Source organism: Gymnodraco acuticeps, unplaced genomic scaffold (assembly GCF_902827175.1).
Source record: "Gymnodraco acuticeps unplaced genomic scaffold, fGymAcu1.1, whole genome shotgun sequence".
Taxonomy (NCBI): Eukaryota; Metazoa; Chordata; class Actinopteri; order Perciformes; family Bathydraconidae; genus Gymnodraco; species Gymnodraco acuticeps.
In genome coordinates, this window is record NW_022989983.1 from 1,908,391 (window position 1) to 1,928,007 (window position 19,617).

The 19,617-nt window shown below is 40.9% G+C and overlaps 2 protein-coding genes across 4 annotated transcripts in view; both read right to left on the reverse strand.

Annotated features, from left to right (window-relative positions):
* Positions 1-1,034: 1,034 nt before the first annotated feature.
* On the reverse strand, positions 1,035-9,144 carry si:ch211-25d12.7 (src-like-adapter 2). The gene is made up of 8 exons (XM_034212151.1): positions 6,820-9,144; positions 5,765-5,873; positions 5,066-5,165; positions 4,899-4,985; positions 3,604-3,707; positions 2,993-3,145; positions 2,775-2,904; positions 1,035-1,846 (listed from the first exon to the last, which is right to left on the reverse strand). Exons 2-8 carry the CDS (start codon positions 5,835-5,837, stop codon positions 1,723-1,725), a joined length of 771 nt encoding a protein of 256 aa, XP_034068042.1. The 5' UTR covers positions 5,838-5,873; positions 6,820-9,144; the 3' UTR covers positions 1,035-1,722.
* Positions 9,145-10,285: 1,141 nt separating this feature from the next.
* ndrg3a (ndrg family member 3a) overlaps positions 10,286-19,617 on the reverse strand; it is a 42,248-nt gene continuing 32,916 nt past the window's right edge. For 2 of the 3 annotated variants that reach the window (XM_034212241.1, XM_034212244.1), the window contains 14 exons: positions 19,203-19,308; positions 18,951-19,071; positions 18,344-18,406; positions 18,191-18,251; positions 16,595-16,681; positions 15,452-15,508; positions 14,051-14,154; positions 13,849-13,914; positions 13,703-13,754; positions 13,576-13,623; positions 13,452-13,487; positions 13,316-13,367; positions 12,101-12,139; positions 10,286-11,250 (listed from right to left, as the gene is read on the reverse strand). In XM_034212241.1, coding sequence (XP_034068132.1) covers positions 11,078-11,250; positions 12,101-12,139; positions 13,316-13,367; positions 13,452-13,487; positions 13,576-13,623; positions 13,703-13,754; positions 13,849-13,914; positions 14,051-14,154; positions 15,452-15,508; positions 16,595-16,681; positions 18,191-18,251; positions 18,344-18,406; positions 18,951-19,071; positions 19,203-19,308 — 1,065 coding nt within the window. In that variant the 3' untranslated portion in view covers positions 10,286-11,077. The remainder of the gene's footprint in view (positions 11,251-12,100; positions 12,140-13,315; positions 13,368-13,451; positions 13,488-13,575; positions 13,624-13,702; positions 13,755-13,848; positions 13,915-14,050; positions 14,155-15,451; positions 15,509-16,594; positions 16,682-18,190; positions 18,252-18,343; positions 18,407-18,950; positions 19,072-19,202; positions 19,309-19,617) is intronic. The other variant, XM_034212243.1, reaches the window with a different exon arrangement.

A 19,617-nucleotide genomic window follows, 5' to 3' on the forward strand; every position in this document is an offset into this window, starting at 1 on the left:
CAGTGACGGGCGAGGCAAACAACCCATTAGGCTTATTTAAAGCCTCTACCTAAATAATGTAAAAAAACACAATGTTCTATAAAACACAAGATCAATATACAAACAATTGCTTGAATTCAACATATACTATACTTAACATTTTAACAAAATAACACTCAAACCAGGCATATTTTTGGGTGATTTTCGTTTATTTTTGAACTGGACAGACCTCCATCCGTTTCAGGGGAACAAAGATCTGGAATGACCTTCAAATCATAGGCGGAGTTTGACATTTGCGCTTGGGGGGGCAAACCTTTTTTACTGACGTCAGTACACAGTCCCAACCATTACGTGGGGCGCTACGGATACAGTATCAATAAAACCAGCGTTCACCGCACTGAGTATGACTTTTCCACATACAACAACTCGTCTCGTCATGCACGCCTCATGCACGCCTTATGCCCGCCGTACACACACTCATATGGAAGGGGCGGTCTCTCCCCCCAACAACAGTGCATTACATCTGTAAAACTTATCATAACTGTGCACATCTTATACTTATTTGATAACTACTATATCCCTTGGTTACTTGAATACGCTACAATATTATTAACCAGTGTCCTACTTAGTGCAGAAGTAGACGCCTTAAACGTCCCAGAAATTGGACGTTTTAAAAATCGCCGCATATCTTATTGTAATACAATAGCTGAATCACTTGTATGTAAAAAAAAAAAGCGAGGGAACTTGTGTCCTTAACGTCATATGTCACACACACACATCACACACGTCACAAAATGCGACTGCTCAAAAATGAAATTATTTCAAACAAAATATGATATTATTCAGATTTGTATTGTAACAATCATTATATTACATCTATTAAAATATTGATATACGAAATATTTGTATTGGAACAGTTTTAGAAGTAGTAATGCTGTAACATATTTCAGCCACTAGGGGGGGCAATGTCCCCCCTGCCCCCCCGCAAAATCCGCCTATGCTTCAAATCCAACACAACCTTGCTGCATTGCCAAGGAAATCAGGCCAGGCCAGTGTTTATTATTATTTTCAAATGTTCCAAAAATATTTTTATTGGATTCCAATAACACAACCATGACGACAATCATATACAGTATAACAAGAATAATATTTACATTTTTCATATGGCATTTAAACAGCATGCTCATATGTGGTTATAAATAAGGACATAGACAGTGGCAAGAAAAGTAGACTAAAACCTTTGGAATAACCTTAATTTATGTATATTTGTTCTAAAATATAGTCTGATCTTCACCTCAGTTGCAATATTCAACAATCTGTTTGAACTAATAGCACACCAATTATTGTTTGGTTCTTGTCCATATTGAATACATAATTCAGACAGCAGTGTAGATTGGAAAAAGTGTGTGAATCCCTAGACTTCAACAAGAGCTAGGAGATAACAATGTCACAGCATGTTCATATGTAGTTATAAATCAGGACACACATTCCATTTTTTAAACCAAATGAGATCACTGACTATGAGCTCACTCCTCCACTCTTTAAAACAAACACATTCTTCTTGCTGACAGACACTTTTTCACCATAGACTGTATAAATAAAGCTCCAAACATTGTAGTGTCTCAGCCCTCGTGCCCCTCCATGACCTCTCTCTATGGCTAGCCCAAACGGCAGCTGAGCCATGACAGTGTGTGGCTTCACTTTATCTGTGAGACTTGTTCCAGGCTGACCCTCTGTCTCTCCTCATGTGTCCCAGCTGTGATCATTGCCCTCTGTCATCTGTAGGTACGAGGTGATGGCCTCCCTCAGCCCCTCGCTCACCAGAGAGTTGTCTGACTCTGTCCTCTTCCTCCTGAAGATCGCTGACCTGGAGGAGACAAGACAGGAGGTTCAAAAGGGCTCATTGCAAATGTGCAATGCGACTATAATAATAATAATACATTTTATTTTTAGGCGCCTTTCATGACACCCAAGGACACCGTACAATTTGTTTAAAAAAAAAAACGCTAATAGGCAACAGAACATGATAAAAACACAAACAGGAAATCATGGAGGAGACAGTCAAGTGGACACAAATGAAACATATAATGGGGAGCACTACAGTGAGTAAGCAGATTTGAACAGGTGGGTTTTTAATGACCCTGACATGGATAGAATGCTTCTAACTGGTGCGTAAATTTACAGTAATTGTTATGGGCTGCATTTTGTAGCTTTTATTTATCTGACGTATAGGTTAAAGAAACATCAGTGCAGGAACATTCTGCTCTATGCTATTACACACTGTCAACTCGTCTGTCAGATAACCACAGTGTTATCTGTTGGATTGTCTGTTAGTGTTTGCACACATTTCTCCTGAGTTATGGACCTGGTATAGGGGGACAAAACGTCAGGGAAAGAAGATTGATTTCCAGCCCAAATGCAGAAAACAGAGTCTAACTTGTGGTAAGGGTATTAGTTTTCTACATTTTGACTTTATTCTCTAAATCGTTTTTTTATTTTATTAGCAATATTTTGTACTTTATCCTCAAAATGGTATTTAAACCTATTCATGACAATTTTGACTTTATTCTTTACATATCTTCTTCACTACTACTACTACGCCTTGCCCTCTCTAACTGTCCCTAATTACGGCTTATTTTACTCAGCACTGAAGCACAAACGTCAGTACAGTTGAATCAGTGTCTGAAGATAATAAGCTTCATCAGGTTTGTTAACCACCAGGTGCTCATGCTCTACGGAAATAGAGTGACATCTTGTGGCAGTCGTCAGTAGGAGCTAAAGAGAGTCTGCCTCACCTGCTGATGTCCTTCCAGTTGATAGTCGGCCTCCTGATGGTTATGGGTACAGGCCTGTCCTCTGTGGGGTTGTCTAAACCCTGGATGTGGCACGGCCCCGTCAGCCGGACACACAGCCCTCCTGCTGATTCTGTGATGGAGAAAAAACATTTTAGTGTCTTACTTTTAAAGAAGTCTCTGGTGAATTCAGGAATGAGCATTATATCCTGAGTGCAGACCTGAGTAGTGTTCCACCAGGTGATGCAGGGAGGGGAAGGTGACCCCTGGAGAGATGTAGACCCAGCCGTTTTCGAGCTGAGGGATTCGGTAGTGCTTTACACTGTCCAGGTACGAAGAGCTGTTCCTACTCAGCACAGACAGCGAGAAACAATCTAAACAAAGAGACAGCACACAGAGGCAGCAGTTCAACTACACAGCTCTTGAGTCTTCATTTAGAAATATATACAAGTACAGATTTGTTTCCCCTAGCCTTCCAAAATCATGAGTCAAGTTGTTTCTAAGGGCACTTAAAGGAATACTTTACCCCCAAAATGATTATATGTGTATCAATTACTCACCCCGTGTTAACCTTATTCATAAAGAAAACGTTATGGCCGGCCTTCATGATGAACAAAGAGCCCAAAAACGTAGAAAATCCTCAAAATAAATGTATGATATAAATATACATTGTAGTGTATATTTATATCATATAATTCAAATTGAAGCTAACACAGGGAAGTCATTTATACACACATGATCATTTTGGGGTTACTTTTTTCTTTACGCCTTCAACATTGTTGTGCCTTGGTTGAATATGTTTCAGTGGAAGAAACAGAAGCAGCGCTCTGACCTCTGTTTGACTCTGACTCTCGGATCATGAAGGCTCCACTCTGGTTCTGAGGCCGCATCAGCAGCTCCACCGCCTTGTACCTGCTGATGTCTTTGAACAGCCACCTGCACAGAGAAGAGAGACACAGTGAGTCAATGAGAACAACATAGGTTGTTTTTCAAGTTAGGAAAACCCCACTGAAACAGAAACAGCATATTCCCCACTGGAGGAGGGCTGCAGGCAGGGGCTGATGTCAGAAAACATGAGGCTTGTTCCAACCTTCTTTCTCCCACGACACCTCCCACCTGCCGGGGGACTCCCCACCTCTCATCTCACTTCTCCTCTGCTGCTGCCAGTGGGGTGGCAAGTACATTTACTCAAGTACTGTACTTAAAGGTGGGGTATGTCATTTTGGAGAAACCAGCTAGAGTGCACTAGAATTTGAAAGTACACGACCGGAAAAAATCTGCCACTTCCTTCAGACTTCCTCACAGAGCCCCTCCTCCAACACACACAAACGCGCACATGACCAATGAGGGCACGAGATAAGTTTGTGCCCCGATGGAAGGCTGACAGGCAGGTAGGCCATCCAGTCATTTTAGCCGGGCCGGCTCAGATGATTGGTCGTGCTTTTTACAGCGCCACAGCTTCCATTTATTATCAAAGCATTTAATATACTCGTTGCTATCGGGATGTTAAGAGCATTCCATGGAATATAATAAAAAGTGGTTCTGAAATAAATTACACACCCCACCTTTAAGTTCAACTTTTAGGGACTTCAAATGAGTATAAAAAATTCCTTTCAACTTTGTACTTCCACCCCACTACAAATAAGAGGTAAATGGTGTGCTTTTACTCTACTTCGTTTATTTAACACCTTTAGTTATTTTCCAGATTCTAAATAATATTGTCAAAAATAATCAACTCTTAAATCAGACTTTAGTTCCACCTGGAGTAAATTCACAAGCTACCCTGCAGTATACAAAGTGATTAAAACTAGCTGCACCTTCACCAGCTTTGATAACACTTTAACGATCAATGATTATAATCAAAACATATATTTCATCCAAGCCAATCTGCAAAAAGAGTACTTTTGGTGCTTAACATTTATTTGGATGCCGATACCTTTGTACTTTTACTTGAGTAACATTTTGAATGCAGGACGTTTTACTTGTAACACCTCTGGCTGCTGCTGACACACACACACACACACACACACACACACACACACACACACACACACACACACACACACACACACACACACACACACACACACACACACACATATCCATGTTCTCCTGACAGTGACCCACCTGTGTGTCACCTTGGCGGTGTAGGTGGTGGGGATGTAGCTCTCAAGGCCCGTGGTGGTGGATCTGACCATCAGAAAGTCACCGTCACTGTTGGAGAGAACAGGCGGTCATGAGTAGCTGTACAGGTGAGAATAAAAGGTGAAAGTGATTATAAAAGCTTCACGTACTCTGACAGGACGGTTACTTGTTCTCCGATGCACATTGTTAATTCTGTACTCTCAAAGGACGGGTAGTTACAGAGGGAGACAATCACGCTGTCCTGCGGCGCTGCAGAGAGAAGAAGGAGAGGCATGTTGTTACGCTTTTCTGTTTGATTTTCTGTGGGGATGACTTTGGTGCAGTGTTGAAAGAAGTACTCCTCTACTTAAGTTAAAGTACAAATGCTACAGTATGGTCTTTGAATACTCCAATGATTATAAAAGGTATCAAAATTGAGTTAGAGCACAACCAAATGTAATCGTTCTGCACAATGTCCAATTTCAGAATAATGTAAAATATAGAAGAATGATCAGCTAAACGTGGACTGTTTTTGCAGAATGGATCTTTTCACAGTATTATATCATAATGGTTGTTATATTCTCCTGTTTCTATATGTGTAAGAGTATTTTGGTATTGTACTTGGTCAATGTGGACCAAATGTAGGTACTTGAAATACTTTGTAGATTATTAGAACAGTACTGCATACCACATCAGCATATGTGTACAATGTATCTGTGAGTGTTCAAATAAATGTAGTGGAGTAACTGTACAAATGACACTAGCCTCTATGTTGTGGAGTAGATGTACAAATATATTAAAAAAAGTACTTGAGTACCTAACATTTTGTAAATGGTTACTTTCCACCACTGCTTTGGGGATATACATACGTGGTGATTCAGGCTCAGGAGCATTTTCCAGGATTGTGAGGTTGGATCGACATCTGATGGGGCAGGTCCCCATGTTCTGTCTTATGATGATCAGAAAATGAACTTATTTCTGAAAAACAGAAGCACAGGGTGAGGAAAATGTCTTCAAAGGTCTTTAAACACTGAATTTGTTCTCTAGTTATCACACTGTGACTGAAAGTGCTTACAGGTACCACAGTGTTACCAGGCAGTGAGAAGATACAGGAAGCCGCCTCACCGCAACTGTGCTCAGTTTCCATGCAACTACTTTGCAAGGAATAAAATCTATAACATGACATATATTCAAAAAGATGAATAGAGGTGATTTTATACTTATTATGCAAACTGTTTTTCAATTTGAACAGGGACCTTTGAATAAAATATCTAAAATAAAATTTAAATATATTGGGCTTTTTAACATTTTACTTGTTAAAGACAACTTTTCATATTAAGAGCCTACAAACTATAAAAATAAATAAAATGTGTAAAAATAATACACATCGACAGAATACAAAAGAGTGTATTTTTCAGAAAAATAAAATGCCTTGAAAATACAACAATTATAGGAAAAAAGATCAAATTAAACTGAATTATATAGCACTTTTCATACACAAATGTAACTCAAGTGTTTCACAAACCAAATACATATAGACAGTTGACCAAAAATAAAAACGATCTCCTCTTCCCAGATAATAACCAGAGCGAAACATAGCGTTGTGATTTTACTTCAAACCAATACAGGACTGAATTAAACAGGAAAAAAAGTGTAAAATAAGAATAAATACAACAGTTAAAAGCCAAATTAAAAGAGAACGAATGATACTGACTAAAATAAGAAATACTCTTTATCTTAGTTTGTATTTATTTCATATAATTCACATCATCGGGCAATACGTTTACTCATATTGTGAAGTAATAAGTAATTTAACTGCAAATATACAATACAAGTTATCAGACAAAAGGTATTCTTACAGTAAAAGTTATTTAAGGAAAAGAATAAAAACTACTTTCATACCACAATCAGAGCAAGTACTCACCTTTCTTTCTGTATTTCAAAAATTCGTCCACAAATTATTTCCCACACAAGCAGTGAGTCCGACCCCTCTCAGATCAAAGTCCTTAATGATAAAGGCTGGTCTCTCTGCAGCACACACACAGAGGGCAGACTGTGAAATGCGTCCTCCCAGGCCTGCAGATCAATCACAGAGACTGTGCTCCCTCCTCTGAACACGGCTGTGTTTTTGCAGCTGTTGATAGAGAAGGCTGAGTGAAGAGGCTTCCTGGCGGCCTTTATGTATGTCACCCTGCTGCAGCTTCCTGTGACGCTCAAGACCTTCACATCCGGACTCAGAGCAGCTTGTGTTGATCTCTCAGATGCAGAGTGTTTTCACTGACACTGCATCACTTGTTTACGGAATGAACTACGTAAGCAGCGTTCACATCAGGTTCACATACATGACCCATGTGATGCAGACAGTTTGTGTGTATGGTGACATGTGTGGTTCCACTGATTCATTTGATCTGCTTTTAGCTGAGAAACACTGAGGCACATTTTCCCTGTCAGTCCCATCACGTCCAGTTACTGGTGGTCCTGTTGAACATCAGATCAGAGGATCAGCTCTGCAGAAGCATGACGAAGGTTCCCCTGACAACCCACTGCGGCTCCTATTCATCATCAGTCGTAAAGGGTATCCATCATGCTGACCCTGCAGAGTCAAATGGTAAAAGTGGAGCAATTTGACTGGCAATATGAATGCATTTTGTGCTCGTAAATCATGAAGGTGCAGTGGTGGAATTCAAGTATGTACATATACTCAAATAGCCTACTGTTGGCTCCTTAAATACATGTTTCCGTTGTCCTTTTCATGACATGTTGCTCTTCTTCTCCACTGTCAGAGAAACATATAGTACTTTTTACTCTACTTAATTTATCTCACTGCTATTGGTTATTGTACATATTAGATTTGACATAGAAAACGCATTGAGTGCCTTTACAGTATATTTAACTTGAGTTTAGTCAAGTAACCCTGTTGGTTAATTGGTCAGTAAATGAGTGCATGTTTTCACAATGGCTATTTTACCAATTGTTTAATGCAAACCATTGAACATCGGCCTCTCAAATGTGAAAATGAGCATCGTTCCTCGTCTCAAAATAGAAAAAACTGTTAACAAAACGGGATATTTGAACAAATGGATTTATAATAGTATAATGTATTCTGTGTGAATTTAGCACCCTTACGCATGGTGTGACCTCATCAGAGATGGTAGATATGATTATCTGGTTTCAGTTTCTGCTGAGAGGTGATCATTCTCAGATACTTATTGTCCTATTTCTTATCAGATGTTCTAATGTGGATGGAAAATGCCCAATAATCTTCAACAGAGTCATCACTACACCTTATGTTGTAACAACTGCATGTTAGCTCGATTGGAAAGTACATTTGAATCAAAAATCAAATCGTTCCATTCTAGTGCGGGATATGTTTCTCTAATCGGTTTCTATACTGCGTGTCACATTTGTAGATGTGTTATCGAACTCCACACTGATTTTTTAAATTATTTTATTAATTAAATGCCCCTTTTAGTATGTATCATAACTTTTTCAATAAGGTATTATATAAAATGGTTTAGGTTTCAGTGTTACAACAAGTATTTACAGGAGGGTTGATGCATGAAATCAGATTATATACTGAGAGAGGTTCATTTCTTCTGCCGGAAATTGAGGAACATTGTAGTTGCAAACGTGAGAAGCTAGAATACTAAGAAAAGCATTATCCATCACATTAACCTTTAGCCCTTTAGTCTCATAACAGTACACATTTTTAGTTTGAAGGCAATCTCATCATCTCATTTGCAGAGCAGTGGACCATTGTTGATTTTGACGTGTGCTAAATATAACTGAGGCTGTCACTCTGCGAGGAAACAAGATCGAGTGCGGTTGGAAAGTATCTCACCACAGTCACCTCACCTTTCCACTAACAGGAGAGGAAAAGTACACGAGTATTCACACAACACGTTCTTTCACTCACATATATAACTGCTTTGTTCGTGCATTTTTAGAATTATTGGCGCTGTTGTCAGTGGTGGAAAGTAACAAAGTACATTTACTTTATACATTAATTTACAAGTTACTTGTTAGACGCTTTTATCCAAAGCGACTTACATACTCAATACTGTGGGCAATCCCCACAGGAGCAATTTGGGGTGAAGTGTTGCCCAGGGACACAACGACATGCTGACTGCAGTGGGGTTTGAACCTGTGCTCCCCTGATCCGAACACCAACCCACTGATCCACTGTGCCACGCCGCCACTTATACTTCACATTTATTTAACGCATTTCATTAGCTACATTCATACTTGCCAACCCTCCCGATTTCATTGCCCTCTCCCGGGGTCATATTTCTCCAGATTTCTGACAAAATCAGATTTACTCAGGACTGTTTCCACTCGGACTTTACTACAGCTACACCATTGTTTGGTTTCCAAGGTAGCACGTCTCTTTAGTAGCGCGCGCAACTGAAAGTCTGAGAGGGTGAGGAAGCTATATCACAGAAAATAGAACAAGAATCGACAACTCTACCCTCTGCTCAATCCTTTCCTGTAAAATACAGGTCCAGCCCACACCTATGCTCCATCAAGGGTGGTGCTTCAGGCCGCAAGGCAGTGCACTTACAACTACAATAAGCATGTTAATGTTAATCTAGTACAGCTCCGGCGATCCACTAGCACAGCACCCCACCCCCCACGGTGGTTTTGAAATTCTCCCGATTTCCGAGGTCTCAAGGTTGGCAAGTATGGCTACATACATTGCAGGTATTGAGATGTAATACAGATTATAAAACGGACAAGTCAAATCAAGCAATCGGATTGGTTCTTAGCCGTGATAATAAACGAATATCACAGGTAGAATTGTAGTTACTTTTCACAACAAGTCAGTATCCCTCCGCGTCTGTGAAAAGCTACAACATTTACAACTGTTACATTACGTCCGTTACGAAACTAACTAACTAACAAAGCTTAAGATGGAAACATGTAAGGGATCATGTGCAGCAAGGACTTATTGACCGTTGTTAAGGACGCTCACATCTGCAGAAAGAAGTCCGGTCGATTTAACTGTATACAGTTGGGCTGAAAAGCAAACTGCATGCAAGGGCCGAACCACGCCCCTTAACTGTGATATAATGACCATATACCACGGCCTGTCGTGAGCTATTGCTTAAATATGAATCAACCAATACATCATTATGTATTAGTATAGGTTAAGCTACTCCGCAGTATATCCAGTTATTATTTTTAAATAATCCCCACCTTTACCAAGTGCCACATTGACATTAATGCATCAATAATAATCATAATACATATGATATGAGCCATACTGGAACATTAGTAGTTTTACTTTTTGTACTTGAAGTATATTTTGTTACCAATACTTTAACTTAACTACTAAGTAACATTTCTGAGTCCCCCCTGCATGTGTTGATAAATGAAGACACCAGCCGAGCTGTCATGTTGAAGCTTTATTCAGTAGTAATATAAATGAGTTGAATCAGCAGACAGTGAGAAGCACCACTGGCCCCTCAGAGAAGGGACTCAATACTTTTCACATCATGACCCACTTGTTAAAATCACTGACCAAAACAAAAATAAACACAGAAGAAAGAAAAAAGGGAGATGAGCTTCGTGACAAAAAGAATACAAAATAGGTGGAGTGATGCTGAAACACTGGTACACTACAGGAATGTTTTTAAAAGCAGCTCACTCCACAAGCTTGAGTTTAGATATGATGAAAGTGCGCTACAGTCTGCAATGCTCCTTCACTTGATTTCTGCAGCTACAGCAGGTCGAGTGATCCCTCTGTGCACGTTGTGACTAATTCACATTGCAGAACGTTTGGGATTCAAACACAAAGATAGAGTGGCTCAGAATCAATGAGTTTAGAGATCACCACAGGAGAGAGCCGGGTGTAGAACTGCATCATTTAAAAAAACACGTGGAGGATGTCTACAGTGTGTGTGAAGACATTTAAAACAAAGACAACGTGAAAATAAATAAATACAAGGGGTTAATGGTATCTGGTACAGGAATGTGACGTTGACAGTGTATTAAATATGATATATTTAATAATATGCATCTGTTAATATATTTATTACATCCTTTTCTAATCACATTACAGATCCTGCTGGCGTTTGAGTAGCAGGGTGAGAGAAAGATAGATAGAGGGGGAGAGAGAAAGAGAGGGGCACATAAGTTACTATGGGAATGTGCAGGGGGAGGGAGGGTGGGGGGGTTTGGGTTTAGCAGGAGACCTCCATGGTCTGGGGTCCGACCTGGTTGTCCAGACCCCCGGTGGCGCTGCCCTCCAGCAGGCTGTTGAGGTTGTTGCGGCTGCGACTGCTGTCCATGGAGGTGATGGAGGAGGAGGAGGCGGTGCGGGAGCGAGCCAGCCGAGTCATTCCTGCTGTCGCCACTGAAGAGAAAAACACATTGATATTCTGCTCACAGCGCGCAGGAGACTGCGTGGGAGCTAGGGCTGCACAGTTTGGGAGGAAGCACTGGGTGCGATTGCTTTCGAAAGATATTGCAATATATGTTTTGCTCTTTTAAAATAACAACGTATTCTTCTTGTCTTTCTATGCACCATTTACAACAAAGCAAATTCCTCGTATGTGTAAATCTACTTGGTAATAAAACCTATTTTGATTGTGATATCATTTGCGATATTAGAGGTAATTACATTTTCTTTTACTACAATACTTAACACAAACAATATTTTTTACATTTACCAAATATTGCGCTTACTGTAATTTGGATATTGCACCAGTCCATATGTTGTGCAGCCCTAGTATGAACACTTAAAGATACAAAGATGCAGCAACAACAAAAGTGCATAACATGCAAACCAATCTCAAATATGACAACTAAGTAAAACAAAAGTAAGATAAAATAATTGCATGTGTGTCCACTGTTGACAAATAAAATATGAAAGCAATACAACAGCAGAACACAGCATTGGCAATCCAACTGAAGTGAGGGAGGAAGCAGCAGGTCATGCAACAGAGATAGGACACCTAGGATCCATGCTGAAAGGGCAAAGTGAACTCCTACAGGGAGATGAATGTGTGTCAAAGTGTGCAGAGAGATGTCTCCCTGTGTGTGATACCGACTGTATCCTCCACACTGAGCGGCTGTCGAGTTCCAATCTGAAACAGCGCTCTTCGGAGAATTTCTGCATACACTGACATTCATCCACTCTGCAGTGTTTAAGGGCCTTTGGGTTCAAAGCATTCTAGTCTGGCAGCTGCTCGAGAACCTGATACCTGATTCGTTGCTCAGGTGACTGAGAAGAACGTAGGGAACTGTGAGCAACCATTAAAGAAGGAAGAGAGGAAGAGAAAGGGAGACATGTTGAATTGGTGCGTTGCTTTTTCCCACTCAGACTGAGGCTCTGTCGCAGCTCGGTGGTCGTTGAGGGCAAAATAAGAAATCTGTTTTCTGTCAACCGGTAAGAAATCATAGCGTGTGCAAACTAGAATTTTCTGTACTCTATGGCTGTTTCTCTTTTGCGTTTCACACTGTGGCAATGTGTTAAAGAGGGGAAAGCAGCTTTCGCTAACATGCTGAGGTGTTGAGATTTTCTCTGCGTGAAAACACCTCGTTTTAATCACTTTTAATCCTGCAGTGGCATTTCCTCGACAGGGGGACTCGGTGGCCTTTAAAGCAACACCGAGGCACCGGCATACTGCCTTCGCCCCAGGGTGCCTCCCACAGTGAAGGGTTTGGGAACGGGAGAGAGCAAAAGAGAATTAGCATGACAGAAGTACACACACACACAGACAGAAGTCATCTGTATGAGCAAGCAAACCTACATTAAACATCCATCCGTAGAGTCTGGTTTGCATTTTAGAAATAAATGTTTTCTTTGCAGATGAATGACCTGAAGGCCTGTTTAAGTATGACTCTCTCTAGAAAGAGACGGCATCATTAAACAGTTGTGGAGGGAAAAGAAAATCACACCAGGCAAAAAAACAGAGGGCATTTTCTGAACTGAACAGGAGTGAATTGTTGTTCAGCGTATCTGGAGTGACTCTGTCATTTCAGTCATGCTTGAAGCACTCAGGCCTCACCTACTGAGGTTTGTGGGGACCACACACTGCAAAGAGCAGAGAGGAAACTGCGTTAGCATCCAACGCGCCGTTGGGCTGCCTCTCCGTGACCAGCCTGACAAAAAGCCTGTCTTTTCACACACTGCTGGCCACAGGCCAAACCCCATCAGCAGGGGTGTTTAGCCACAGCTCATACGAGCCTGGAGCGAAAACAATCCTCATTTAAGCAACTGTTGGCAAAGCAGTCACGTCAACAGGAAACTCTGCAGAGAACATTGAAAAACCTCGACCACAAACACGTCAGACCTAAAAAGGTGTTGGCCTGTAAACAATTATTGGATGTTCGATATAGATTCGACAAGTTTCAACCGGTATCATTTTGTATTTTAGTTTTTTTAACAGCAAGTAGCAAAAGACATGTGCACTTACTGTAGCCCATTCCCTGAACAAAGTACTTGAAGGCCTCAGCAAGTTTCCCTGGCTGTGAACAGATGAAGGGTCAAAGTTAGAAGATATATTAGATAAAATAAAAGCTATATGAACAAAAGAAACCTGTAAAACGAACCTGCACAACTTGGGGTAAGCCTCCACAATCAGCCATCTAGAAAAAAGATCATTTTAATGAATACATTTTTACAGCCAAAGTAATTACATCATAAATGTATCTGTCAACAAATGAATAGCTTCACCTTTAGCAGTGTAGTCTTGATTGGATTTAACCTGGAATTACACTCCACCTAAAGACATAAATGAGAAGCTGAGTTAAATAAAGAAAAGATAACAGCAGAGCTTCCTGAGATGAACAGTGTGACTCACCACAGCCTCCACAGCAGGGGCCGTGTCACCGACCACCAGCAACGCAGGGCATCTGGACGGGAAGAATATGAAGCGTAAATATCTTCAAAACATGGCATTTTGAGATAAAAACATTTTATTTGTGTCTTCTTGGTCTCAAAACCTACTTTAGTGTTTTAACTGTGTCCTCGTTCAGACCCACGATTGGCCTCTCGATATCAAGGTCCTGACGGCTGGTGCAGGGAGACAAAATATGATTAGTTATTCAGATCTGGCCTACTTTTCCACATCTTAGAACAATTAAATGTGATCGAGACACCATACATGTGTGAACAAATGTACAGTGTATACTAATGTATGTTATCATACTATTGGTAGGAGCCACAGAAGAGGGCCAGGTTGTCCTGGTTGATGTCTTGAGCGATGTGGAGGCGGTAGGTCTGGATCAGCTCCAGGTTGTCGGACAGCTCATCCTGCGGGAAAGGGCGGAGTAAAACCTCAATGAAATGTGTCTTTCAGAGAAGCTGTTGGATTTGTATATCCAGTACGTCTAGCTCACAAAAAGATTGAGAGAGATTTTTTTAGGCAGTCACTTAACCTGCACAAAATTCAAAAAAAGAAATTGTGTGATTATCAAAACGCCTTGAAAGGGTGTAATGGACCCCTGCCTGTGTTGCCAGGCAAAGCAAAGTCTTGGAGCTCCTATGGATGTATTTAAATGAGTTGAAAATTGGCACCTTTCTATGCAAATGACCTCAAAAGCATGAATAGTCCAATTCCCACAGATCAGGGCTAATGGCCATGCAGTTACAATGAAATGCCTACAGAGATATGAAGGTGCCTGCAAGTTCTTTTTTAGGGAATTCATGATCATAGCACTGAATGATATTTCTCTTGTGTCTTTACGGCCCGTCCACACGGCGGCGTGCGTTGAAGCTTCAACGCTTCTGCCCATTCACTTTGAATGGGGTGACGTCACGCTTTGCCGAACTGCATTGTGGTTCCGTCGTTTCACGTTGCTCGCTTCAAAAGTTGAGCAATGTTCAACTTTTGAAGCTTCGACGGAAGCGTCAGTCAATCAAATCATATGCCAGTACAAGCTCTAGCCAATCAAAACGCGTGCTTGTGTGTCCGGGGCGGGAGATTCATGCGATTGGTTGTTGGTCGAGTTTCAGACACGCCCACCGGCAAGCTTCAACGCACGCCGCCGTGTGGACGCTGCGTTACATGTAAAATAATGACTTTGTCTTTTACAATTTCAAGGAATGCTTCTGAAAACAGCACGGACAGACTGAGATGTTAAATCCCAAGCAGTGCACTGTGACCCTGCCCTAAGTCTTAAATCCCTTGCCTTATGTTTTGAGGAATGCCTCTGAACCTCACGGGTCAGGACCTTTAGCTTATGGTCTGAAAATGTCCTTCCTCTCTGCTACCGTGCTGCCTGCTGTGTTCTTGGTGCAAAGGCTCCATTTATTCTTCAGGAGATGCAGAAAGCATTCAGCTGCAAAACATTATGGGCAATTTATTGCCAATCTATTCTTCTTGAATTAGCTTGGGAGTGTGTGATCCACATGTTACAATCTACCAGTGTATCTATTTTACAGGATGACAGAAATAGGATAATTAGTAAATGCCCCTCATAAGAGCGAGATGAAGCTAACTGTGTCCAGGGAAATCAGGAAAAGCCTCTTGAGGTTCAGTAAGTGTTTCAAATTGTCAATGAGAAAGGTCAAAGCACATGAAGAGTGAAGTAGTGAAGGAGAGACTCACGGCGCTGAAGTGGTGAGACATGATGATATCCACAAGATCACTGGTCCATCCAGACAGCTGCACAGAGAGGAGCATCCAGGTGAGAAGACAGGGACAACAGCTGATTTATCATTTATTTATTCATGAGGTTTATACGTAAAGAAGTGTATTCACTGATTTAATGTTGGATTTTGACATTTATAAAAGAAGACAATACACAAAGAGGCAGTATTAATGTTAAAGAAATAGTAATATTGTCTGTCTGTCCCTTTCTCCATGATTACTGTTACTTTCCATAAAAACTCAATCGTTATCTTTTAGTAAAGGACGTCATCTCTCCATCATGTTTCTTTTTTTACATTTGGCTTGGTTGAGCAAAATAAAAACAAAACAGATGAAGCGTTTTGTTTTTAAAGTATGTGGGACGAAGGTCAGCCCACTCCTACATAACTGCGCTCAACAATAACACGACAAAGAATGTTCTCGCAGTCACACACAAACCACACTAACCACACTCACTAACTAACCTACACACGTTATTGTGACCCATCTTGTTCTGCACTTAGAGCGAATGATTACACTCAAAATGAAACTGATATAAATGAATAAACATTAGTAGTGATGTTTGTTGTACTACACTTGAATATGTGAACATTGAATATAATCAAAAAATGTTCGTCCAGTCAAATAAGAAGCTTACATTTGATTTGAACTTTGAGTACCCGAGCATTGCAGGTATAATCAAATGAAAACAGGATTACAGTCCCTACCCGGGTTCTTCATTACATTAATCCAACACTTGTTAATCTTACACTTTTCTCAAGTTCTTTTTAAATCTTAGTAAAGACTTTAAGTTATTTTATTCATAACAATACTGTATACTATTATATCAAGTATATAGTGAGTATAATCAGTGGCTCTGAGTCAGCATCCAGTATTATATAATCTTATTTAGTTATTGCATTATATATAAACTATGCTAAGCATGAATGATATACAACAGTGAGCCTGAAATAGTGTGTTTAGGGTACGGCATTAATCAATAACAACCTGACAAATGGCAGGAAACTGAACTGAAATGGCTGCTTAATTATTCAAGTGTAGTCAGTATAAATAGCTTGATGTTGCAGAGAGCACTGAGGATGCTGCAGCGGTGATACTGACCTTTGAAGCAGCCCAGTCGATCCAGCCCTCAGCACAGGGGTCCACATTGATCAGAACCAGACCCTCCACCAGGCTGGGGTGGTTCAGCTGGGGGGGAAGGATGCATGTCAGGGCCAACTTGTTAAACATTTAGATAAATAAGATATTCCTACATGGGCGTATTCTTGCATTATGCGTCCTGTGGTGCGACTACAGCTTTCACGCTTGTATCAGGGTACATGCAGGAATCCTGAAGTCACATGTAATTCCTTTTAAGACCTTTTTTAAGACCCTTTCCATACATTTTAAGACCTCATCGCCACTTGGAGTTTTAACCGGTTACCTTGGCGACACACTTTACCTCACATTGACTATATACAGTATTGATTGTCCTTCCTCCTCATCTTCCAACCATTTGGACGCAGACTTGCATTTCCCCATAACGACGTTGGTTAGCAACCGGCGTAAACGGACCTTCACGCTATCAAGCAGTGAGCGTGCGATGTCCTGTTCAGATGACGTCAAACCCAACGGGATGCCATAAATAAACTACACAGAATCACACAACACACCTACGCAATGATTACATTCAGGCAGACTGTAGAATACAACCTCTGTGGACCATTTATATACTTATTGAAAACAAGATACAAAATGTAATACCTTGGAAAATGCCGTTTAATACTTTTTAATAGCCTTAATTTTCACTAAATTGATTTATCAACTTTTAATACTCTTTAAGACCCCGCGGACCCCCTGTGTATAAACTTACAGTGTCGTTTTGTCAGTGGACTAAAATCATTTTGCCTACCCAATGCTTCATCGTCAAAATGAAAACGTTGTAATCTTATTCCCCAGGGTTTTATGAATAATTTGAACAGTGCACACACAGATTAAATCCACTGCAGTGTTCTCCTATATGACATAAAGTGAAGAATGTCTGTTCGTTTCAATTAAGCGACATAAAACAATGAGATGGAAAACTGGGCTTTTAAATTAAGGGGTGCGGTTTTGGAATAGCCTGGAAACAGAAAGAGGATGTCTGGGGAAATCTAAGATCCATCTCACTCGGTGCTGAGGAAATACTGCGGAGGCTGCTCTCAACACGATGCAAATGCAACAGCTGCTATAAATCTATCAAGGGTAAACCCATTTTGTTCCAAGGCGGTAGGAGCAAATGCACTTCAGAATCAATGGTCTTCATTAATTCTAAACAAGAGCCGACTCCTTAGAGAAACTGCTGGTTCTCCTGCTAATCCTGTTCCCTTTTTACCCTGGACCACCATCCTCTTTCTATAATTCATCTTTCAACGCTTCCTCGCTCCTCTCTGTCACTCCTGGCTCTTTCTGCTCCATTGTACAAATGCTTTGAGTGCAGAAGCAAGTCGTAAGCAAGTGAAAAGGAGATAAATCGCCACGGTGATTCATCATTTGGGGAGTGACGGCGAATGCAGCAGACTGTGGAGAGACCTGCTGGCCTGTGTGGGCTTTGATGGGAGGCTTTAATGTTCAACAAGCTGTGTGGCCTGAAATCCTACAGTTATTATAACAGGCGAAAACAGATCGGAGGGGGCGATAACACAGGAGAAATAAAGGGTGGTCCTGATGGGGACTCACTGCAAAGAGGGAGAGGATGTAGGCTCCTGCTCCCACGCCGATGCCGATCATGCTGTTGACCCTGCGGAGAAACCATTGGTTACAGCGAGACTGTCGACAAATGGTCAATTAATGCACATGATCATTGATCAGCTCAACACAGGTCACACTCACTTTAGCTGAGTCATCACAGAGGGCAGCATTTCAGCCAGCTCCTCCATGGTGGGGTAGCGATAACTGGAAACAGATTAAATACATGAAAGTCGATTGTGAGTATGAGGTCATTTCATCACGTTTGAATTAATCAAAGGAGTTGAGTTTATGACAAATTGAAAAGCTCAAATCAGGGCTGTGCAAATAATCGTATTTTAATCTCGATTTTGGCTTGCAACGATTACGAAAGCAACGTAATCGAAATAAAACGATTATTATTATTTTGTATTGGTTTTTTAGTTGAATTATACTTAAAGTTCAGGGTAATTAACTGTTAAAAACATATCATTCACATTTTTTTTCAATAAATGGATGTCTTCAAAGTAAATGGATAATTGTTTTTAATAATCGTGATATCAATTATTCACCCAAATAATCGTGATTATGATTTTTGCCATAATCGCACAGCCCTAGCTCAAATGTTTCCTTTGTTATTAACAGGAGGGAAAATGAGCAAATGAAGCTCCAGCTCATTTTCCATTCTCAATTGAAAAAATGGATTGCGGCATATAAAACTGAGTCTCCATTTAAGTGAGTTAAGTGCATGTAAAACTAGTGTGAAACCCACCCGCTGGGGAAGGGAGGGGCACCCTCCTGCTGCCCGGGCGCGTCCACGTGAACCACTGCAAAGTGCTGCGTGATCTCCTGCATGTCCTCGTAGTTGAACAGGGTGTTGAAGCATGACTTGTCTAGAAAGGGAGAAAGTTCAGGAGTTGAATCTTTGCAGACGAGCCATGTGGGACCGTCAGAAGCTAAAACTAAACGCTGTCATCACATCCAGGACATTGTGTATCGATGAGTCTATTTTTGGCGGACTCACGGTTGAGGCCGATGTCGTGATAGGTGAGGATGACGGGTCTGTTGCCCTTGGGAACGCCTCTCATCGTCACATGGAGAACGCCATGGGGAGTCTCAATGTCATGCTCCTGCAGCCACAGAGAAGAAGAAAGAGAATGGGTTAAGAATGATGTACGTACTCTGTGTAAAGAGAAAAAGCTTAAACGGAAGAGGAAGTATTCCCCTCTTTTAATGTGACATGTGAGTCGTCTGATTCAGGACAGCCAATGACGGCACATACCAATTTGTTTATGGCTCAAGTAATAAATAAACAATTCTGTCTTTGAAGCCTTTTAAAGATTTGTTGCCCCAAAACTCCAGCATCTTCCAAAAACTACTAAAATCATAATAAAAGGAGCCATTTGGTGTCATATTTCTTCATGAACATGGTCTTTGCA